This window comes from Oryctolagus cuniculus, chromosome 21 (assembly GCF_964237555.1).
Source record: "Oryctolagus cuniculus chromosome 21, mOryCun1.1, whole genome shotgun sequence".
Taxonomy (NCBI): Eukaryota; Metazoa; Chordata; class Mammalia; order Lagomorpha; family Leporidae; genus Oryctolagus; species Oryctolagus cuniculus.
In genome coordinates, this window is record NC_091452.1 from 16,191,135 (window position 1) to 16,214,847 (window position 23,713).

General features: G+C 50.5%; 1 protein-coding gene across 3 annotated transcripts in view; it reads right to left on the bottom strand.

The window, feature by feature from the left end:
* Positions 1-23,713, bottom strand: part of GCN1 (GCN1 activator of EIF2AK4) — a 75,656-nt gene that overhangs the window by 20,823 nt on the left and 31,120 nt on the right. For all 3 annotated transcript variants that reach the window (XR_011385222.1, XM_070065989.1, XM_008272306.3), the window contains 22 exons: positions 21,664-21,739; positions 21,354-21,513; positions 20,415-20,604; positions 20,193-20,317; positions 19,427-19,605; positions 19,035-19,128; positions 17,146-17,259; positions 16,828-17,026; positions 15,541-15,696; positions 14,949-15,130; positions 14,053-14,133; positions 13,603-13,746; positions 12,359-12,486; positions 12,003-12,192; positions 11,764-11,834; positions 8,124-8,289; positions 7,625-7,819; positions 7,042-7,288; positions 6,270-6,391; positions 5,851-5,965; positions 4,900-5,079; positions 1,147-1,367 (listed from right to left, as the gene is read on the bottom strand). Coding sequence is in view for 2 of the 3 variants with exons in the window: in XM_070065989.1 (XP_069922090.1) it covers positions 1,147-1,367; positions 4,900-5,079; positions 5,851-5,965; positions 6,270-6,391; positions 7,042-7,288; positions 7,625-7,819; positions 8,124-8,289; positions 11,764-11,834; positions 12,003-12,192; positions 12,359-12,486; positions 13,603-13,746; positions 14,053-14,133; positions 14,949-15,130; positions 15,541-15,696; positions 16,828-17,026; positions 17,146-17,259; positions 19,035-19,128; positions 19,427-19,605; positions 20,193-20,317; positions 20,415-20,604; positions 21,354-21,513; positions 21,664-21,739 (3,335 nt within the window). In the remaining variant the exon portion in view is untranslated. The remainder of the gene's footprint in view (positions 1-1,146; positions 1,368-4,899; positions 5,080-5,850; positions 5,966-6,269; positions 6,392-7,041; positions 7,289-7,624; positions 7,820-8,123; positions 8,290-11,763; positions 11,835-12,002; positions 12,193-12,358; positions 12,487-13,602; positions 13,747-14,052; positions 14,134-14,948; positions 15,131-15,540; positions 15,697-16,827; positions 17,027-17,145; positions 17,260-19,034; positions 19,129-19,426; positions 19,606-20,192; positions 20,318-20,414; positions 20,605-21,353; positions 21,514-21,663; positions 21,740-23,713) is intronic.

Sequence of the window (23,713 nt, forward strand, 5' to 3'; positions counted from 1 at the left end):
TTTCTTCACCTTAAAATGTTTATGTCTCTTGATGTAGCATTCAGTTTTAGGGAGTCATCTTAAATATAGAAAACGCCTTATGTTCACTGCAGCATCACTTAAAATAGAAAAAAAAAAAAAAAAACCTTGGACACTATATGACCAATGACAGAATTATATAAGTTATGGTATATAAACTTGGGATATTATATAACTATTAAAAACCCAGTTTATGAATAACTTGTTATAATCTAGAAGTAAGCTTACAGGGCCGGTGCTGTGGCTCAGTGGGTTAATGCTGCAGTCTGCAGCGCCAGCATCCCATATGGGCGCCAGTTTGAGTCCCAGCTGCTCCACTTCCAATCCAGCTCTCTGCTATAGCCTGGGAAAGCAGTAGAAGATGGCCCAAGTCCATGGGCCCCTGCACCTGCCTGGGAGATCTGGAAGAAGCTCCTGGCTCCTAGCTTCGGATCAGCTCAGCTCTAGCCATTGCAGTTATTTGGGGAGTGAACCAGCGGATAGAAGACCTTTCTCTCTTTCTCTGGCTCTACCTTGCTCTGTAACTCTGTCTTTCAAATAAATAAAATAAATCTTAAAAAAAAAAAAAAAGAAGCAGCAGCAGCTTATGTTCAGGAATATAATTCTCTTAATATAATTAGAAAACATTAACAGTGATTGCTTTAATTTGGGCAGGGATCTAGGGGCAAAACTTTTTCTGATTTTTTAATTTCCCAATTTTCTAGAACTGACATGACTTTTCCATTTCCTCTTCTTTTGTCCACAGCCTCACCAAGCAAATCACACACGCAAGTTTTTGGGAGCAAATAAAGCAAATCTCCCCAAACTACACTAAATTCCTCTGACAGGCTGACAGAGGCGAATGCTCTGACAGGCAAACACGGCAGGCAGGCAGAGAAGCAGCCACTTTCCCAAGCCTTCTCAAAGCTCAAAGTGGAGGCCTTGCCTGAAGACTAAGCTAGCGAGGACCGGTACACTGCACTCTCCAAGACACCCTCAGAGCCCAGATATCCAGCTCTGCCCACTTCTTCCTCCAAACACCATCAGGGACGAATGCCCACATCCCTGTGTGTCTGCCATGGCAGGGCCACTGCACCCTACACCAGCATCTCGGGGTCTATCCCATCGCGTGCCCCGCTGGGTTGCTACCTTCTGGTCTGTCAGTGAGTACATGTTGCCAATAATCTGCGCCGCCATCTTCCGTGTGTCTGTAGAACGGTCCTGGAAGGCTCTCTGGACGATGGGCATGATGAGGGCCAGGGACGGGGCGTCAATGAAGTGGACAAACTTGGTGTCCAGCAGGGTCTGCAGGCACTTCTGGGTCTTCCTTGAGGGGTCTGTCAGGGCATCCAGCAGGACTGGGGCAATGGCTATAGGTCCACACAGGAGAGAGGTTGGCTGTAAAAACACCATGTACTGGCAAGGCCATGGGTCCCCAGAATCACAGTGACTCAGAAGAAAGGGAAGTCCATGGAAGTTCCCCACTGCAGTCCCCTAAGTCACCAGCTGGGGACGCCAGCTCTGTCTATAAAGAGCAACCCTTGCTCCATCAGTGAGAAATAGAGGGGGCTACGTGGAGGCAGCAGCTGTTGCCCTTTTATGCTCTAGAGCTGATCCAGCATGGGGCCCGTCGGCTGGCTTCACTGTACACTGAGTGGCAGCCCAAGTGCTAAGCCTCACAGGAATGTTCTTAGGCACCATGGATCTTATCCTGAAACCAGTCACTCGAAAGTGGCCTTGAGAAAAATCTGCTGAGAAACCACAGCCTCTGAGCCAGTGGTGGGAGTGAAGTTCACAGTCCTACAGAATCTAAGATCAGATAAAAGCTCTTTAAAATTCAGCATAAGCAGCCTGGCAGAAGGAATTCCAAAAGGGATACCTAGCTTATCTCTTCAACAAGTCCAGAGAGTTTAATCACTATAAAGACTCATGCGGGGCCAACACTGTGGCATAGCGGGTAAAGCCGCCGCCTGCAGTGCAGGCATCCCATATGGGCACCAGTTCAAGTCCCTGCTGCTCCATCCAATCCAGCTCTCTGCTGTGGCCTAGGAAAGCAACAGAAAATGGCCCAAGAGATTGAGCTCCTGTACCCGTGTGGGACACCCGGAAGAGGCTCCTGGCTTAGTTTTGGATTGGCAAAGCTCTGGCAGTTGCAGCCAATTGGAGAGTGAACCTGAGGATGGAAAACCTTTCTTTCTCTCTCTCTCTCTCTCTCTGCCTCTCCTTCTCTCTGTGTAACTCTGATTTTCAAATAAGTAAATAAATCTTAAAAAGAAAAAAACCTTACGCTAGGGGCTGGGGTTGTGGCATTGCGGGTTAAGCCATTGCCTACAATGCTGGCATCCCATATAGGCACAGGTTCAATTCCAGTGGCTCTACTTCTGATCCAGCTCCCTGCTAATGTGCCTGGGAAAGCAGCAGAAGACAGCCCAGATACTTGGGCCCCTGCCAAGCACATGAGAGACCTGGATCCAGTTCCTGGCTCCTGGCTTCGGCCTGGCCCAGCCCCTGCCCCTGCCCTTGCGGACATTTGGGGAGTGAACCAATAGATGGATGATATCTGTTTCTTCCTCTCCCTCTATAACTCTGCCTTTCAAATAAATAAATAATTTTTTTTTAAAAAAAAAGACCCATGCTAACCAACAATTTAAAAACTAATCATGGCCGGCGCCGCGGCTCACTAGGCTAATCCTCCGCCTAGCGGCGCCGGCACACCGGGTTCTAGTCCCGGTCGGGGCGCCGGATTCTGTCCCGGTTGCCCCTCTTCCAGGCCAGCTCTCTGCTGTGGCCAGGGAGTGCAGTGGAGGATGGCCCAGGTGCTTGGGTCCTGCACCCCATGGGAGACCAGGAAAAGCACCTGGCTCCTGGCTCCTGCCATCGGATCAGCGCGGTGCGCCGGCCGCAGCGCGCCGGCCGCGGCGGCCATTGGAGGGTGAACCAACGGCAAAGGAAGACCTTTCTCTCTGTCTCTCTCTCACTGTCCACTCTGCCTGTCAAAAAAATAAATAAATAAAAAAAAAAAAAAAAAAAAAAACTAATCATTCAAAAATTATCAAGGGGCCGGTGCTGTGGTGCAGCAGGTTAAAGCTCTGGCCTGCAGTGCCAGCATCCTATATGGGTGCCAGTTCTAGTCCCGGCCACTCCTCTTCCGATCCAGCTCTCTGCTATGGCCTGGTATAGCAGTAGAAGATGGCCTAAGTCCTTGGGCCCCTACACCCATGTGGGAGACCAGGAAGAAGCTCCTGGCTCCTGGCTTTGGATTGGTGCAGCAGATGGAAGACCTCTCTCTCTGTCTCTACCTCTCTCTGTAATTCTTTCAAATGAATAAAATAAATCTTAAAAAAAAAATGATCAAAAGACTCAAGTAGTTCTCTAAAGAAGATATGCAAATAGCAAAGATGCTCAACATCATTGGTCATTAGGGAAATGCAAATTAAATGACATGTGTTAGCAACTGAAACCCTCATACTTTGCTGTTGTAAATGTCCAGTGATACAGTCATTTGGACATTGGAAAACAGCTCTCAGAAAGTTAAACAGAGTTACTTCATAATCCCGCACTTCCACTCCTAGGAATCTAACCAAGAGAACTGAAACCTATGTCCACACAAGAACTTTTACACAGATGTTCACAGCACATTATTAAGAACCAAAAGGTGGAAACAATCCATCAATGAATAAAACGATAAACAAAACCATATATCCACACAAAGGGTATTATTCAGCCATAAAAAAGAACGAAGTACTGACACCTGCTACAACATGGATGAACCCTGGAAACATCAGGCTAAGTGAAAGCCAAACACAAAAGTCATTAATTATGTGCTTCAGTTTACATGAAATATCCACATCAGGCGAATGTAGAGACAGAATGTAGACTGACACTGTGGGTTGGGGTTTGGGGACAAATGAGTGAATGCTAATGGTTATGTGGCTTCTTTCTGGAGCTATGAAAATATTCTGGAACTGGACAACAGTGAACTGTGACAATACCGCAAATTTGTGAATACACTGAAAACCAGTTTACTGTACACTTTAAAAGTTTTATATTATGCAAATTATATCACAATTTTCCAAAAAAGGTCCATGCATTTCTATTCATTGATAAAGATGAGACTGTTCATGCCTTAGAAATCCCCAGGCCTATTGTACATTAAAAAAGCTGAATTCACAGGAATACAGAGAGGAACAATGGTTGCAGAGACTACAGGGAGGGACAAGTGATGGCTCAAATGATTGGGTCCCTGACACCCATGTGGGAGACCCAGACTGAGTTCCTTAAGTCCCAACTGCAGGTATCTCTGGGGGACAGAGTGTGTGAACCAGCAGACAGGAACTCTCTGTGCCTCTTTCTCCTCTCTCTAATAAAGAAATAATTTAAAAATAACAAATTCATATAAGCAAACAAAAAGACTCCACCATTTTCTGAATAAAAAACATCTAGCAATACCCTAGCTGAAATACTCCGGGCACTGATGCTTGAAGCAGAAGCCTATAATCTAACAAGTACAACAAGGTTTCTAGAGAGTACAGTCAGGGGGCTAAACCCTTTCCCTAACCCTCCCTTCCAGCAGCCTCCTGGAAAGAGACTGAACAGAAAGTTCCCAAAGCAGCAGACAGTTTGAATGGCACTGGGAGGGTCCAAAGTGCTATTCACTTCTGCTGGCTTCACGCTTGGCTCAGCACATGGGATCTCTGAGTCAAGCTTCTCTGGTGTCCCTGTGGGCAGCCAATGACATCTCCAGACTTGTGGGAAACAGGCTGCTTCCAAACTACCTTCAACTAACATTTTAGGAAAAGGGCTTCCCAGCATTTAAAAGATGTCTTAACTGAATAGGCGCATGCTTCCTACAGCGTCCAAAGGTGGGGGCAACCAGGGTGAGTGCCCCGGCAGGACACATACCCAGGATCTCCGGGTTCCTGATGACAGAGCCGATCTGCCTGAGTGCCTGCTGTCCAGCCTTCTGAACTTTGACGTGGGAGTCGGTCAGCACCTCTGTGAGCTTGGGCACAATGTTGGGCAGACAGGATGACAGCTGCTTAGGAGCACAGTACGCCATGGCCCCGAGCAGCTCCACCGACCCTGTAAACAAACACGTGCCCAGCAGTAAATCACTGGGCACAGGCCAGCAAGTCACCTGGGCTGGCTACTGTATGGGCAGGGGCCATCCGGTCTGTCCCCCTGCAGACTGTATTCAAGCAGTCCTCAGAAGGGGAACGGATGGGGCTGGCTTCAGCAGAGGAAGTAAAAAGCTCTTGAGGCTGCTGAGCCTAGGATCCCTGTGAGGGTCAGAGTGGTAGGGGAAAGAAGCAGACCAGGATGGAGGTGAGCTGGTGACCTAGGGGCCATTCACTTAAATGCTGGGGCCCCAGGTTCCTTATCCACAAATGAGGGAACTGACCTAGATCTGTGATGTTCTGAACAATAGGGCAAAGCATGAAGGACCAAGGGAGAGCCCAGGTGGAGAGCCTTAGACTTCAAAGCTCCCACACCACCACCCTTCCCGCCTCCCACAACCAGGGAAGCTCTGCTTACATGTCTTGCATATTAAGGTTCCAAACAAGATCTTATTTTTAAAGAGTTTCACTGAGAGGAAAAAATGCTTTAAAGCCACAGAACTAGCCAGAGTAGCCTTAAAGCTCTTGGACTTCCTGTGTGAGGGCTGTAGCCTGTCAGAGACTTGGTGTTGGCATGAAAGCACCTGAACTATAGAAGCACAGTCTTGGCCTTATCACGGGCTGGGCCCACACACAGAGGACAAGAGCTGAGGACAAGAGCTGAGGATACCTAGATCCCCAATGAGGGCAGTTTTCAGAACAGGAAGCTGAGAGAGACAGAACAAAGCAACTATACCAGCTTTGGTCCGCCAGGATTCCTCCTCCAGGGCAGCCAGTAGGGAGGGGAGCACCAACTTCACACCATGAGCACTCAGGTTGCTCATCACAGCTTTGGCACAATCATCTGCAGCCTCAAGGAAGGAGAAAAGACGTTCAGGGGCCTCCTCAGCCAAGCAAGGGTCCAGCCCTGATGCAAGTCCTAGTGGCCTACAAGGAGCCTCACTCACCGGGTGTCTGTGTCAAACCAAGACCACAGACACAGCTGAGAACACATCTTTAGTGGGAATCAGGGAAGTCCACACCAGTAACAAGGGCCCCAGGTGCAGGCAAAAGGGACTACAGCAGTGGGAACAGGGGCTCCCACACCTCACAGACTCCCCTGGCTGACCCTCACGCCTGTGAGTGGCTGTGTGCATGTGCAGTCTTAGGACTTACCTCACGCACATACTGGTTTCCGTCCCCGAAGCACAGCAGCAGATGGGGCAGCACGTGAACCACGTACGGCTCAAAGAGTTTCCCCAGCATGGTACAAAGCATCTCAAAGGCAAACAGGGCTCCTGGGGTGAGAGAAATAGGCCAGCTGGGACAGCCCCAGGGGACTGAGAGGGCTGGCAATTTTCCTGCACCTCTTTACCCTCTGGGACCTCTCAGAGCACTGTGAGACTAATGTGCAGCACACACTATCTCAGCTCGAGAAGCCACACAGCAGGCCATGGCAGAGCACAAGAGGCCAGAGCAGGAGAGTCATGCAGAATCTCCCAGCAAAGGGGCACTGACGAGGAAAACGGCAGGAAGTTCAGCAGCCGGCATTATGAACCCTGGTTTGAGTCATGGCTGCTCCACTTCTGACTCAGCTCCTTGCTAATCTGCATGGGAAGGCATCAGAAGAAGCTTGAGCCCCTGTACCCATGCGGTGGACTGGATGGCGTTCTAGGCTCCTGCCTTCAGCCTGGCAGAGCCCTAGCCATTGCAGCAAGTTGGGGAGTGAACCAACAGATGGAAGATCTCTTTCTCTGTCTCTCCACCCCCTCTGGAACTCAGCCTTTCAAATAAATAAATATTTTTTTAAAAAAAAGGCAGAATGTTCAGGTCAACTCAGGAGGGTCCTTGCGGTGAAGGGTCACACACTGCCCCTTCTGCAGCCCATCAGCTGGGGAAGAAAGGCCACGGTCCTTCCTCCTGCAGCACCACGCTCAGAGGCACTCACCCTCTCGCCGGCGGAAGTTCTTCTTATCCTGGATGGCATCAGTCAGTGCTGCCATCATTTCCTGCTGCTTCAGTGACAGGATGCCCAGGCCCTTCACCAGGCCTGCCAACCCATAGGCGGCCCCTTTGCGCTCTGCATACTTGTCAGACTCCAGCAGCTGCTGCATGAGCCTCTGGATCATCCCCCCAGCATCCTCCTTGATGGCTGGCACGAGAGGCGGCAAGCAGCTGGCCACGGACTCCTGCACCTATGGGAGGGGCCTGCCTCATCAGCACAGCAGGCACAACGACTGCCTTTCTGGTGACTGACAGTCCTGTGCAGCACTCATTAGATGTCCCCAAGCCCCAACTCCACCCTGCCCTGGGTGTTACAGGAGACAGAAAACAGTGTTCTCTACCCTCTTCTGACACGCATGCCCCATCAGGTACATACTACAACCTGCTGGTAACTATACACCAGACTCCTCTGGGAGAGGGGATGACTCCTCCCAGAGAATGGGCCCTTTGGGGTCCCCCACTGGGCTCCTAGCAACCCTCTGCCTATTTACGGTCAGTTCCCAATTCCCAGGTCAGGCAGCACGTACCTGCTGAGAGGGTGTGGAAAGGGCAGCAATAAGCTTGGCAACAATGGGTTTCACTTTGGGGTCACTCTTATCCAGGTGCTTGGCCAGGGAGCCCATCAGGACCACCACACTCTGCCGCACGGCATCGTAGCTGGCATCATTCGGTGCATTCTTCAGGAATTCCTCAAACACTGGCAGCAGCGAGTTGACATTCTCCTAGAAAGTCAAGCCACCCAGCAGCTCAGGCCAACCCCACAGGTTTTATCTGGGGGTGATGGTCTCTGCACAAGGACCAAGCCGGACAAGTCAACCGGCAATGCCAGCAGCTTTCCCAGTTTTCCAGAAAGACTGTAGCAGGTTCACAAGAATTTAACAACCTCAAGGTCTTTCTGGCTCAAAAGAAAAAGATATGCAGTTTCCCATCATAGGCTAGTCATGCCCACCAGGATGTCTGGCATTCAGCACTTCTGTGTCCACGGCTCAGCCCTATCTACTTGGCTGGTAGAATGAACCCTCTTACCTTCCCATGGGTGTTGAGTGTTGCAAGAGCTGCGTCTAACATGCACTTTCGGACGTCTGGGTTTCGGTCATTGAGGGCATCAGGGACAAAAAACTGAAAGAGTGGCTTCACCTGAGAGCTGTCCAAATACTGGGAGAGTTTATTCAGGGCCAAGGCCAAGCCACACCTGGAAAGAAATGGGAGCATGTTGGCAATTTGGGGCCAGCCTTTGGGGCCTTCTGCGCTGATGGAAGCTGTCAACGTGTAACAAGCAAAGAGGTCCTGGCAGCAGCAAACAGGGCTACAGGACAGGGAAGGCACAGCACAGAGCCCACCATCCAGTGCTCACTCAGTGGTCTGAAACTCATCAAATTAAGAGCCACCTGCCACCTGCCCCAAGTTCACCTTCCACATGGTGACCCTGGGTGGGAGGCTGTTCTACCTACTGCCCCACATCTGAGTGCAATGCCATTCCTCTACCTCCAAGGCAAGTTGTAAGAGAAAAGAAAGGAATCAAGATGCAAAGGCACTTGGAGGCCTGGCATCTGGCACAGCGAGTCAAGCTGTAGCTTATAATGCCAGCATCTCATACAGAAGTGCTGCTCAAGTCTCAGGTGCCCTGGCTTCCAACAGAACTCCCTGCTAATGCATCTAGGAAGGAAGCAGATGATGGTCCAAGTACTTGGGACCCTGCCACCCACATGGATGGAGCACTAGACCCCTGGCTTCAGCCTGGCCCAGTTTTAGCTGTTGCAGGCATTTGGAAAGTGAACCAGGGAATGGAAGATCTATTTGTCTTTCCCTCTCTCTGTCACACCCTGATTTGATCACGGTATAATATATACATGGATCAAAACATCACATAAAAAAAACCAGAAAAGACATTCAGCATAGCAGTGTAGATGCCCACATAACGTATCAGAATTCTTGAGTTCAAGTCCCACCTCCCTTCCTGATTCCAGCTTCAATTCTATGTCCTGGAGCCAGGAGGTGATGGCTCAAGACCCCTGCCACCCACATGGGAGAGCTGGATTGAACTCCTGGCTCCAACATATCTGGGGAGTGAACCAGTAGATGAGAGCTTTCTCTCTGTCTTTCTCAACTACACAAAAAGAAAAGAATTAAACAAGGATGAGCTCATATATCACCTCACATTGACACACAAAATTACATCCAAGTGGGGAAAGGCAGAGTCAGCCACCCAGAAAACTGATAGCACTGTGTGTTTTGTGGCTGCTCTGGGAGAGGTGTCTTCCCAACTCCTACTTGTTCCAAGACAACTGCCTAACCATTCAAATTCTACTTATGGGCTCTGAGGGAAAAGACTTAATACTCACTGAGCATTTTGCATAGGTTTTTTTTTTTTTAAAGGTTTATTTATCTATTTTATTCATTGAAAGACAGAGAGGGAGAGACAGAGATCTTCCATTCACTGGTTCACTCTCCAAATGGCTGCAGCAGCCAGGACTGTGCCAGGCTGAAGCAGGAGCCAGAAGCTTCTTCCTGGTCTCCTACATGGGTATAGGGGACCAAACACTTGCGCCTTCCTCTGCTGCTTTCCCTGGCAAATTAGCAGAGAGCCGAACTGGAAGAGGAGCAGGAAGGACTCGAACCAGCGCCTACATGGGATCCTGGCATCAAAGAGAGTAGCTTTACCTACTATGCCACAACGCTGGCCCCTGAGTAGTTTTTTGGTTTTTTTGTTTTTAAGACTTTTTTCTTTTTTTGGACAGGCAGAGTGGACAGTGAGAGAGAAAGAGAGAAAGGTCTTCTTTTACCATTGGTTCACCCTCCCATGGCCACTGTAGCTGGCGCGCTGTGGCCAGCGCACCACGTTGATCCAAAGCCAGGAGTCAGGTGCCTCTCCTGGTCTCCCACGCGGGTGCAGGGTCCAAGGACTTGGGCCATCCTCCACTGCCCTCCCGGGCCACAGCAGGGAGCTGGACTGGAAGAGGAGCAACCGGGACAAAATCCAGCACCCTGACCAGGACTAGAACCCAGTGTGCTGGCGCCGCTAGGAGGATTAGCCTATTGAGCCATGGCGCCGGCCTGTTTTTAAGACTTTATTTAGGGGCCGGTGCTGTGGTGCAGTGGGTTAATGCCCTGGCCTAAAGCACCGGCATCCCATATGGGCGCAGGTTCAAGACCTGGCTGCTCCACTTCTGATCCAGCTCTCTGCTATGGCCTGGGATAGCAGCGGAGGATGGCCCAAGTCCTTGGGCCCCTGCACCCGCCTAGGAGACCCGGAGGAAGCTCCTGGCTCCTGGCTTCAGATCAGCACAGCTCTGGCCATTGCGACCATTTGGGGAGTGAACCAGCGGATGGAAGACCTCCTCTCAATCTTTAAAGAAAAAAAAAAAGACTATTTATTTACTTGAGAGGTTGAGTTTTAGACAGAGAGAGGGAGAGACAGAGAGAAAGGTCTTCCATCTGCTGGTTTACTCTCCAAATGGCCACAATGGCTGCAGCTGGGTGATCCAAAGCCAGGAGCTTCTTCCAGGTCTCCCACATGGGTACAGAAGCCCCAGGACTTGGGCCATCTTTTACCGCTTTCCCAGGCCATAGCAGAGAGCTAGATCAGAACAGGAGCAGCCAGGACTTGAACCAGTGCCCACATGGGATGCTGGTGTGGAAGGCAGAGGTTTAGCCCACTATGCCACAGTGCCAGGCCCCCTGCATAGGTTTTTTAAGATACATTTTTATTCACTTATTTTGTATTTATTGGAAAGGCAGAAACAGAGAGATTAACAGAGAGATCTCCTGCCCACTGGTTCATTTCCCAAATGTCTGTTATGGCCAAGGCTTGAGCAGGCCAAAGCCAGGAGCCTGAAATTCAATCCACGTCTCCCATGTGAATGGCAGGGGGACCCAACTACTTGAGCCATCACCTGCTGCCCCCACAGCATGCTTTAGTAGGAAGATGGATGGGAAGCAGAGCCAGGATTCCAACCCAGACACTCTAATATGGAACGTCTTCAGTGCTGCATCAAACACCCATGCCTACATATTGCTGATTGGCTAGTTTTTTTTTGTTTGTTTGTTTGTTTGTTTTGACAGGTAGAGTTAGACAGTGAGAGAGACAGAGAGAAAGGTCTTCCTTCCATTGGTTCACCCCCCCAAGTAGCCGCTACAGCTGGTGTGCTGCAGCCAGCGCACTGCGCCGATCCGAAGCCAGGAGCCAGGTGATTCCTCCTGGTCTCCCAAGTGGGTGCAGGGCCCAAGCACTTGGGCCATCCTCCACTGTACTCCCAGGCCACAACAGAGAGCTGGACTGGAAGAGGAGCAACCGGAACAGAACCAGTGCCCAACTGGGACTAGAACCCGGGGTGCCGGCACTATAGGCGGAGGATTAGCCTACTGAGCTGCGGCGCCAGCCTGATTGGCTAGTTCTAACAACCCATGAAATAGGGTCTGTTACTGTGTCCTTCATACACTTGAGGAAACAGAGGCCTGGAGAAAAAAAAACAATCATGCCCATGGTCATACAGCTGGCACAGGAGGAGCCAAGAGTTGAACTCGGGTCTCTGGACTCCGAGGGAGCTTTGCTCATTCCTTTAAATGTACCATTATGCCACACTGCCTCCTCACAGCACCCACCCCACCCATCTGCTGCATCTCAGCAAGTGCAGAGTGGAACAAGACTGGAACAGCGGATATATACCTGGCTTCCCACTGATCTGGAGGAGATTCGGAAATAACTCGTCCCAAAGCATCCAGCACTGGGGGTGGCCGCTGCAACAGACAACAGGGTAAATCTCTACAGTACTTTCCCCAGCCAGCCCAGTAGACCAGCAATAGGACTGTGGGGTAGGAAACCACCGTGAGCCCCAAGACTCCTATCTGGAGTAGTTGGGGGCTGAGCAGAGTTCAATGCAACTTCCCGCCACCCAGATCACTTACATAGAGCTTCTCCTGGTAGATCTCCATAAGCCTGCCCATCACCTCTGCCGCCTGCCGCTGGTAATGAGCCACTGCTTGGGAGAGGGCATCGGCCCCAGCCTGCCTCACAGCTGCCTCGTGATAGATGACGTCATCAATCAGCAAGGAGCAGAGGTCTGGCTGCAGATCAAGGCCCATTGTCGACCAGAGCCTACAGCACACCAAAGAGGTAGGTCAGGGAAGAAACTACAGCACATGTGCTGCCGACTCCAACCACTCAGTCCTTCTCTCACTGAACCCAGGTACACCAGGTCTGATTAATTCCTAACAGCAGAGAGGACAAAGCAGGAAATAAACAACCTCCTGCCAGCTCTCACCTCTCAGCCAGCTTCCTGATCTCCTCCTCCTTGTCAAACTTGACCACCCAGAGCCTCCGCAGAAGGTTCAAGCCATTCTTCTCATCAGTGTCAGGTGTTGGCAATACCATGTGGAGTTCCATCAGCCCCTGGGAGTAGATTGGACTGTGTGAAGTAGGACCTTTCAGAAGAGCCTCTTACCTGCCTCCTCACCCACCCCTCACTGTGGCTATATTTAAAGTTAAACCAATAAAAATCAACTCTGAGTTCCTCAGTAGTATCAGCCACATTTCAGGTGCTCAGTACTCACACATGACAAGCACAGATATAACATATTGCCATCAATGTAGAAAATGTCACCAGATGGCACTGGTGTAGGCACTGCTGTGAATCAGCTCAATTGCCTGCCCGCTCAGATCTCCTCAAACTGCTTTATGAATTGAGGCTGTGTGATGGTACAATTTTTTTAATGTAAAACTTAAAAATGTATGGGGCTAGCCTTGTGGCACAGTGGATTAAGCCACTTCCTATGACACCAGCACCCCATATAGAAGCATCAGTCCCAGTCTTGGCTTCTCCATTTTAGAACCAATTCCTGGATAAAGTGCCTGGGAAAGCAGCAGCAGGAGACTCAAGTACGTGGGTCCTGCCACCCATGTGGGAGACCCAGATGGAGTTCTAGGCTCCTGGCTTTGGCCTAACCCAGACCCAGCTATTGAGGCCATTTGAGGAGTGAATCAGAAAATGGAAGATCTCACTCCTTCTGTCACCTCTGCCTTTCAAATAAATAATTAATTCCTTAAACAAACAAAACAACAAAAAATTTATCTCTAAATAAACAAGATAGACAAAACCAGAAAAAGTACAATCTCTTTGTTGAATAAATTTTTAGGAAAAATTTATCACATTGCTATCTATCATCTTTTACATTTTTATTAAGAAAATGCACTGGCGCCTATACGGTATGCTGGCGCTGCAAGCAGTGGCTTGACCAGCTATGCCACAGTGCCTGACTCCAAGTGGATTCTTTAGGAATGATCCAAAGCCAACAAGAGGGGCCAACACTGTGGTGCAGTAGGTTAAGCCTCCACCTATGGCGCTGGCATCCCATATGGGTGCCAGTTTCCTGATTTTTAGGACCCCCCAAAACACCCCCATAATCTCTTCTCTTTGTCTCTAGGACCTCCCATTAGAGTGAGAGACATCCTCCTAAAGCACAGAGTGATAAGGCACGCAGCAGTGGCCCCACCAGAGTGGATACACACCCGGAGTGAAGTCTCCCGCACGCTGGCACAGGGGGACTGCAAGGCACTGAGCAGCACATCCACCTCCTCCTGCTCTGCAAAGGCACAGCCCTCCTCACCACTGCTGCTGGCACACAGGGTAGTCAGAGTGTCTGATGCCAGGACCTAGAGAAGACATTGACCCACTGGGTTCAGCTTGACCAAAGATGTATTACTGTGGGGCCAAACAACAGAATGAGGGAGATTTGAATGGAGACCATCCACCCCCAAAGCCCTTCTAGTGCAAAGACCCCCAGCTCCCAACCAGGCTCAGTGTTGGACTCCAGTAAAATCCCTCACTAGCCAAGAACATTCAGGCTGGCTCTCAAAAGCAGTCCTTCTTCCCAAGTCCGAAAGTGAGAGCTGAGAGAGACATGGAACCTGAGATCAAGGTCACGAGTCACAGCAACAGCCAACTGAAAACCAGATCACCTGTAGGCGGGGTGAGCCTGTCCCAATCACCCACGTCAGAAGACGCAGCATGGCCACACGCGGCAGCAACTCCGGGCCATTCTAGGAAGAACAGCAGAAAAGTAAGGATGAGGCTGTGGGGAAGGTCTGTAACCAGCCTGGTGGCCAGTCAAGTGGCATCCTCCTCCCCACAGAAAAACATTCTGGGCCATACAACTGACTCCACTGCCGAAATCTCATTAAGTTTACAATAAAGTCTACAGGCGCTAACCCCAGGCAACTGTTATCCTCAGAAGCTACAAATAAATAAATTCTGAAATGTGCCTGAAATTCACAGAGAATAGAGATGAAACATAAACAGTTGAAGAGGTACTCAGCTTTACCCAAAGATATTTCATTCTTTCACCCATCACTGGCAACATCAAATACTACCTGAGGTTGAATTAAGTTTGGAGAAAAGGGAACTCTTAAGAGATAGAAGAGATCAGAATATGCCACACAACCTAGCAATCCCACATCCAACATCTGTCCTAGCAATGCTCACATCCAGGTGTGTAAGGGGCATGTCCAAACAACATCGGAGCGGTGTTCAAAACAGGACAAAGTCAGAAACCACCCAGAACAGCCATCAATAGGGACAGTTAAGTAAAACATGCTGTAGGATCTCATGTGACCTGGGATGTCAATTAGGCAGGTCCACACACACTGACCTATCTGGAGGATCTCATCCTAGGAAAGAAATAGCAGGACCCTTTTTTGCATTAAAAAACCCACAATACCACATGTGTAGCAGCCATAGGTATAGACACATACTCTCTACTTCCCCAGCTAGAACTGCTCATACGTCAGCAAGCATCACAAGCCCTGCCTCCCTGATTCCCCTCAGGCCAATGGGAGTGCAGAGCTTCCCTGCCAACCTCATCCACACGCCCAGGCGGGGTGCCAGGGGAGGCCCTCAGCTGGGCATGGACGGTAAGGATCTGAAGAATCTGGGCCATTCGCTCCTCCTCCTCTTCACTGTGGTGGGGCATCTCAGTCAGCACCATCTTCAGCAACGGGAAGACTAAGGAGAAGGCTGGCGCAGACAAAGGTGCGGCATCTGTGGATGCAAGAAGCAGGTGTGATCCTGCAGGCGGGGCAGTGCCCCAGGCTGAGACTGGAAGCCCCTGCAAAACCTCCAAGCACATGGTACAACAACAGGGACGACAGCTGCTGGCTCAATGATAAAGCCAATCCTGCTTCTGCTCTACAAACGCCCAGAGGTCAAAACAGAAGCAGATGCCAGTGACAAAAGGTAAACCCTCAATGTGGTGTCAGTCTTGGTCAAAGAATATCAAGATTGCACTTAAAATCTTTCATTGGTTCCAAAGCTCCCATTTTTTAGATGATGAAACCAAAGCCAGAGAGGGAAGGAACTGGTCACAGACTCAGGAAACCCCAGATGATGTTGCTACATTTCCCACACTGGTGTAGACCGCCTCATGCCCATGGTCCCGTGCCATCCCTTACCTGGCTCGCCCTTGCCCACCCTGCTGGTGATGGTATGGGTGTGCAGCAGCGTCACGGCCCTCTTCACAGCCACTGACAGATCTTCCTGGCACCAGGACTTATCCAGAGCACACTCTGGCTTCAGTAGGCGCAGAGTCACATGGCTTACCAAAGTGCCTGTGACAAAGAGAAGAGACCTGGCAGGGGATGACTCAAACAAAGACACTGAATGTGGCCCAGGCACAAAAAGTGACCCAGTGCAGAGGAGCCTGGTCCCTCCCTTAACTTAATAACCTCTTCTGCTCTGCCAAAATGTCTTCAACCTAATTTCTCACTCAATTTTCAGGACAGCTACCTATCACAGGTAGGCAGGTGGGGAGCTCCTCCTTTTGACACTCAAGAAATTGTAAATGGGGCAGGCATTTGGCATCGCTGTTAAGCTGCTGCTTGAGACACTCACATTCCATTTCGGAGTGCTTGGGTTCAAGTCCCAGCTCCACTTCTGATTCCAGCTTCCTACTGACATGCACCCTGGAAGGCAGCAGGTGATAACTGAAATACCTGGGGCCTCGTAACCCAGAGTGACCTGGGTTGAGTTCTTGGCTCCTGCCTTTGGCCTAGCCCAGCCTGGCTGTTGCAGGCATTTGAAGAGTGAACTGAAAGATGGAAGACCTCTGTCTACCTTTCAAATAAGTGTAAATGCTTAATTTTCTTTAAAGTTTTTTTATTTATTTGAGAGGCAGAGTTATATATATAAAGAGGGAGAGACAGAGAGAGGTCTTCCATCTGCTGGTTTACTCCCCAAACAGCCACAATGACCAGAGCTGGGTCAATCCAAAGCCAGGAGCCAGGTGCTTTTTCCTGGTCTCCCAAGTGCGTACAGGTGCCCAAGCACTTGGGCCATCTTCCAGTGCTTTCCCAGGCCATTAGCAGAGAGCTGGATCAGAAGTGGAAGAGCCAGGACTTGAACCAGTACCCATATGGGATGCTGGTGCCATAGGCAGTTTAACCTACTATGCCACAGTGCCAGCTCCAGTACATAATTTGTTTCATTAAAAACAAAAGCTGCCACAGAAAGCTCAGACACTATCATCTAAAACGTGGTCCCCAGAGTGAAAGCAAAAGGGAGAAGAGGAAGCACTGTGTTGGGCCTAAAAGCATATCCAGCTTCAGGTTCCCAAGGTTGTTTCCACATGAAAGCAAAACCCAGCAGCAGAGGTCACCAAGTCCCCCCTACACTCAAGGACATCCCTGCCCACCTCCCAAACTGCCCCAGTCCTTCCCCATGGCCAAGAAACAAGGACTAACCCAAAGCCTTGAGCCTAGGGGGCATCACACAGGCAGCCAAAGCCAGGAAAGGGTTCTTGATCCTGGGAGCAGCCAGGGGAGATTTCAGCAAGGGCAGGAAAGAGTCAACCAACACCGGAATGTACTGGGTCAGGCCCGATGGGTTCTTGGCCAGGATGGTGTCCAACAGTGCTAGCGCGGTCTCCAGTTCCCCGTCCAGCTGCAAGCAGAGCGGCCCAGGAGGCAAGTCAGCAGGGCCCTGCTCCAGGACACTGAGGAGCAGGCCGGGGCTGCTCAGGACTCTTGCAGCATGGGCCCATCAGGGTGGCAGCCACTAACCTCCTGAAGCCGCCTCCGGATCTGTGCCTCCTTGTCCAGCTGGACCTGCAGCATCTCCTTCTGCTTGCTTGTAAGCTGGACCTCCTCTTTTATGCCTTTCTTCTTCTTTATCTCCTGAAGGGTTAGGGTTAGCAAACCAATTCCATCGCCATGGAACAGACCACCCTCCCTACCAGGGCAAGGTGAGCCTGCTTCCACCAAAAGCACCATGCCAGTGCTAAGTGTGTGACTTGGGCCCCCAAACTCAGCATGGGACCTCCTCTAGCCCCACGAAGTCCACAGCCATCTGGTTTCTTCAGAATGGAGGCCAGAATAGAGAGGCAATTTTTCACTGGATTCTCCATAATAAAAGCAAAGAGGGCTTTTTATGTTACAGAAAGAAAACTCAGGGCCACTGTTGTGGTAGAGCAGGTTAAGCCAGTGCCTATGACACCAGCATCCCATATGGGCACTAGTTCATGTCCCTGCTAATGGCCTTGGAAAAGCAGCAGAAAATGGCCCAAATGTTTGAGTCCCTGCCACCCAGGGGCTGGAAGAAGCTCATGGATTCAGCCATTGTGGCCATCTCAGGGAGTGATCCAGTGGATAGAAGACCTCCCTCTGTCTCTGCCTCTCTCTGAAACTGACTTTCAGATAAATAAATAAATATTAAAAAAAATAGAGAGAGAGAGAGAAAGAGAAAAACTTCTGCGAGTCAGCACTGTAGCATAGCGGGGTAAAGCCACTGCCTGCAGTGCCGGCATACTACATAGATGCCAGTTCATGTCATGGCTGCTCCACTTCCAATCCAGCTCCCTCCCGGTATGCCTGGGAAAGCAGTGGAGGATGATGCAAGTCCTTGGGCCCCTGCACCCACATTGGAGACCAGGAGAAAGCTCCTGGCTCCTGGCTTCAGACTGGCCCAGCTCCAGCCATTGTAGCCATTTGGGGAGTGAGCAAGCAGATGGAAGATCTCTCTCTCTGGGTCTGCCTCTGCTTCTGCCTCGCTGTACCTCTGCCTTTTAGATAAATAAATGAATCCTTGAAACAAAATGAAAAACTTCCTCAATATACGTGAGCCTCCTCTCCTGCTCTAACCACAATACAGCCTGAAGCCTGGGAAAGGCCTGCTGAGGCGGACTGAGATAACAAGGCAGAGAAATCACTCACTCATTCAGTATTTATTGAGCACTTAGGTTGTGCCAAGCACTGTTCTAGATACTAAGGATATCATGAATAGATGAGGTCCCTGCCCTCCCAAAGCAAAAAATTTGGTGGGCAAAGATAGACAATAAACAAGTAAACAAATACCTAAACAAGATGATTTAGGATAGGACAAATCATAAAAGAAATGAGTATAATGTGCAGTCACCAGAAAGAGAGGTGAGGATGTGCTCTGGATAGACAGGGTGCCACCTCTGTAAGAAGGGCACACACAAGAGCCAGGCTCACAAGGACCGGAGGGAAGAACTGAGACTCACAAGAAACCCCACGCTCGCTCTCTCCTGTCAGAACCAGCTCTCTGCAAAGCTGAATGCACCAACCGAGCCAGGATTCCCCAGACCCTCTGTCTACTGCGCCAGACCCTGTCTGCTACTGCATGTAAAGACAGATCCCAGTCTTCACGGAACTCAGGGCACAGACACAGAATCAAGCATTACTTAGCAGGGAAAACGTACAAATTGCTGTCAGCACTTAACAGAGAGAAACCTGTTTTCTTTGAGTAGGGGGTAAAAGAAGTTATAGAGAAAAAAATAAATGGCATGACTGGAGGACCAGGACTGCCTGGGGGGCAGCAGCACGCCACAGGCCTCAGGTGACCTAAGGGGACGGCCTGTGTGGAGAGCTGAGCCGGCCCTAGCCCACCAAGTTCAGCAGCATCCTCACAGGAGACACCTCTTCAAACTCACCTCCTTCAGCTCCAGCTCGATGATCTGTTCCTTGAAGGAGTATGCTTTGTTCTCCCGCTTCATATTGGCCTTTTTGATGCTGTCCTGCTGGGCACTGAGAAACCAGAGCAGGTGATAAGCCAGCTTGCAAAGAGCAGCCAGGTCCTTCAGCCTCCCACAGTCATGAAACCCCAGCTAGCTTTTAAGTACCGCACACCAGCAAAGCACTGGACACTCGACACATTCTGGGATCCAGAACCTGAGCACCAGGCCTGGAACACAGGAGGCACTTGTCAGTGAATGGACAACAACTCCTCCCAACCACCCTACAAAGGAGGCGAGTCTCCATCTCACAAGCACGAAAGCTAGGGCTTGGGAAGGAGAGGCAACTGAGTCCACGAGTCGGGTCTCACCTCTGGATGATGGATTTGTCATACAGCTCCCCGGCAGGAGTCTGCATGATGGCAAACTCCTCCCGTGTCACCAGACAAAGTGCGGGATTCTGCACAGAGGCAGTGATGGTGCTGATGAGCTGCGGGAGGACCCGGTCCGGGGACAGGATGGAAAGGGAGCCCATGGCATTCATGGAAGACTGTCAGACAAATGCAGACATGGTCAGTGTGTATCAGGGAAGGTCCCATCATGCCAAAGTGCCATGGCAGGGTAGACAGCTATGGTTTGTGCCTCCCTTACTTGGCAAGCATTCACCCCTCTGTCCAGTAATAGCACCCCGATTTTGAAGGACACACTTCCCACATCCTCAATCCCAAATGAGGGACAATGAGACCCACGCCAGTCAACATTATTAGGCTTTCCTCAATGGAGCTAATGGGGCACAGGGTGAAGCATGGAGCTCTGGCAGCTATCTTGTTACCAGGAAGGGGCAGACTGAGAACAGAGCCCACATCATGGAGAGCAGAGCCAAGAGACAGACAGATCATACAGAGGAAGAGGGACACCGTGACAATGTCCAATGAGCAACACTGGAGTCTCCGCAGCCAGCGTAAGTCACATTCTTGGACTTTGCAGGTAAATGAAACAGTAAATTCCTTTTTGTGCTTAAACCAGTTTGCATTTTCTGTTTGTACCAAGGGTACCTACACCTGCTTCTTTGATTCCTCTCTTCATGCAAGTAGGGAAGGCAGGTCAGCCCAACAAGAGGCCAGAACCAGCAATCACCTGATTCAGGGGACTCTGTGTGGTGATCCTGGGAATGATCTGATCCAAGTGCCTGGTGATGAAGGCTTCAGGATCAATCTTCATCCTGGCAAGAAGTGCTGGCCACAGTCCCGACTGCACTGCCACTGAAAGGGAGCGAGGCTCTTTGAGGTCATCTGCCCAACATGCTGTCACCCTGCCCAACAGAGCCCTGCCTCTCCTATACCCACCACAGCCACCAACCTAAAGAGGGGTGGTGGGAGATGATCAGCATCTCCCGGGCCAGCTGTTCAGTGTTGGTGACATCGCCCTTGAGCCCTGGAACCCCTGAGATGACACACAGAGCCTCCTGCAGGACCCGTGGAGGCACGTAGGCCTTGCCTGCCTCAGTCACTTCCCCAGCATCAGTCACCAGAGCCTCCAAGGGCAGCACCTATGTGGAAACAAAACATGAGCCCCTACTGCTCAGAGCTCTTTCCATGCTGGAAACAGAAGACAAAGATGCCAGGGACACAGTGTCTCTCGCCCACGTTGCTGTGTTCCCAGCTGGAATAAAGCCTCATGCACAGCCGCCTGCCCGGGGACCTGCAGGCTGTCAGATGTGCCAGACCTGTGACCACGCACCTAAAAAACCTACAGGGGAAAGGAAGGTAATGGAAACTGGCCCAGGCACCCAGCACAAGACTACCAGCTCCTCAAGCAGGCTTAGAGGAAGGGAAGCACTGAACCATGGCATGGAGAGCACTGAAGGAGTCAGGCCCATGGGGTCTACTCTTAATTCTTCCTCCCCCTGGCTGGAAGGCCCTGTATAGATCATTTCAGCTCCCAGGACCCAGGACAACATATTTAAAAAAAAGGGGGGGGGGGGTGATAATAAGCCCTATCCACCAGAAGGGAGAATGGGTTTAAAATGTTTTAAACACATTAAGGTTTTTTTCAATTACTCAAGAATTAAAAGGTTGAGCTGCATGTCCAAAGGCATGGGAAGAAAAAGCCCCTGAAAAGGAGTTATATATAAGATGTCACCAGTGCTCAAGGGCAGGGAGAAGAGCTTGAGTCATAGAGAACAGCCCAGGAGTAACCCCACCCAACACCAAAAAAACCACAAAGCACCCCAGGGGGTAAGTAGGGGGGAGCCAAGCAGGTCTGAGAGTCACACTTCTGGAGCCCAGCCACCTTCACCTTGTGAGAACTCAGGACGGCCTTCAGCTCCTCCAGGAGTCCATAGGCTAGCTTAAAGCCACCGAGAGAGGACAGCAGCTTCCGAACCGTCTGCTGCGCCTGCCTGCGGACGTGCCAGGTACGGCTCAGGAGCACAGCCACCAAGGCCCGGTGGTACTGCCTGCAAGCACAGGGACAGTTGTCCTGCGGGAGGCTGTAAACCAGAGTTTTCTACAGCCAAACCTTTAGGCTTCTAAACACCAATGTCTCAGGCTTCTGTTAGGGTTCCCTGCATTGGGCCCAAGGGATAAGGTAAGCAAGCCTCACTTACTGAACTTTGTTGCCGGTGAGTCTCTGCGGGTGGTCAAGGAAAAGTCTCTCTGTCAAATGCAACACACTGCACAGTGCTGGGAGGGGAAACAGTGGAAGTGTTTTTAAAATAGGCCAAGTGCACCCACAGGCACGCGCACACACACACAGAACTGCAATGAACTGGAAAATATCAAAATGTAATTGTGATTAACACTGGATGTGAAATTATAGGTCACTTTTATTTCCTTCTTTTTTGCTTCTTATACACATATATTTTGGAATAAGGAAAAGTATATGCTTTCTAATAAAAAATTAGAGGTGCAGGCATCTAGTGTAACAGTTAAGCTGCCACTTGGGATAACTACATCCCCTATCAGTGTCTGGTTTGAGTCCCACCTCTGCTTCTCATTCCACTTTTTCTTTCTGGTAATTGATCGATTTATGTATTTGAAAGGCAAAGTCAAAGAGAAAGAGACGGGGCCTGCGCGCCGGCCATTGGAGGGTGAACCAACGGCAAAGGAAGACCTTTCTTTCTGTCTCTCTCTCTGTCCACTCTGCCTGTCAAAAAAAAAAAAAAAAAAAGGGACAGGGCCAGTGTTGCAATGCAGTGGGCTAAGCCTCCGCCAGTGGCACTAGAATCCATATGGGCGCCGATTCAAGTCCCAGTTACTCCTCTTCCGATCCAGCTCTCTGCTATGGCCTGGGAAGGCAGTGGAAGATGGCCCCACTGCTGGGGCCCCTCCTGCACCTGCATGGGAAGGCCCACAGGAGACTCCTGGCTTCTGCCTTCAGATTGGCTCAACTCCAGCCACTGCAGCCATCTAGGGAGTGAACCAGCAAATGGAAGACCTTTCTCTCTTCTCTTGCCCTTAATAACTCTACTTCTCAAATAAATAAATAAAATCTTAAGTAAGAGAGAGAAAGGCAGAAAGAGATCTTCCATCTGCTGGTTTACTTCTCCAAATGCCCACAATGGTCAGGGCTCAGCCAGGCCAAAGCCAAGAGGCCTCGAGTTCCATCCAGGTCCCCCACATGGGTAGCAGGGGCCCAAGCACTCGGGTCATCTTCTGCTGTTTTCCCAGAAACACCAAAAGGGAGCTGGATCAGAAGCAGAGCAGCCAGGACATGAAATGGCACTCTGACATGGGATGCCAGCGTTAGGAGCAGAGGCTTCACCCGTTATACCCAACACTGGCCCTACTTCCACTTTCCCTAACACAGACCCTGAGAGTCAGTGCTGATGGCCCAAATGTGGAAGGCATGGACCAGACTCCTGGCTTTGCCTGGCCCACTGCTGACTGTTGCAGGCATTTGGGGAGTGAATTAGCAGATGGAAGATCCTTCAAATAGGATTAAAATGTACAGAAAAATGAAGTTTTAAGAATGGCAGGAGTGGGCATTTAACCTAGCAGTGAAGATGCTCGCATCCCTAACAGAGGGCTTGGGTTCAATTCTCAGCTCCTGACTCCAGTTTCTCACCAGTGCAGACCCGGAAGGCAGCAGCGATGCCTCAACTAGTTGAGTTCCTATCACCCACATGGGACATTTGCATGGAGGTTGCCGCTTAGGCCTGTCCCAGTCATGACCACTGCAGGCATTTGAGGAGTGAATCAGTGGATGAGAACTTCATTTCCCTGTCATATCTCTCTCTCTTTTTTTTTTTTTTTTTTTTTTTTTTTTTTGACAGGCAGAGTGGATAGTGAGAGAGAGAGACAGAGAGAAAGGTCTTCCTTTTGCCATTGGTTCACCCTTCAATGGCCGCCACGGCTGGCGGGCTGCGGTCGGCGCACCACGCTGATCTGAAGGCAGGAGCCAGGTACTTATCCTGGTCTCCCATGGGGTGCAGGGCCCAAGCACTTGGGCCATCCTCCACTGCACTCCCTGGCCACAGCAGAGAGCTGGCCTGGAAGAGGGGCAACCGGGACAGAATCCGGTGCCCTGACCGGGACTAGAACCCGGTGTGCCGGCGCCGCAAGGTAGAGGATTAGCTTAGTGAGCCGCGGCGCCGGCTTCTGTCATATCTCTTTTAAAAAATTTATGTATTTATTTATTGGAAAGGTAGAGTTAGA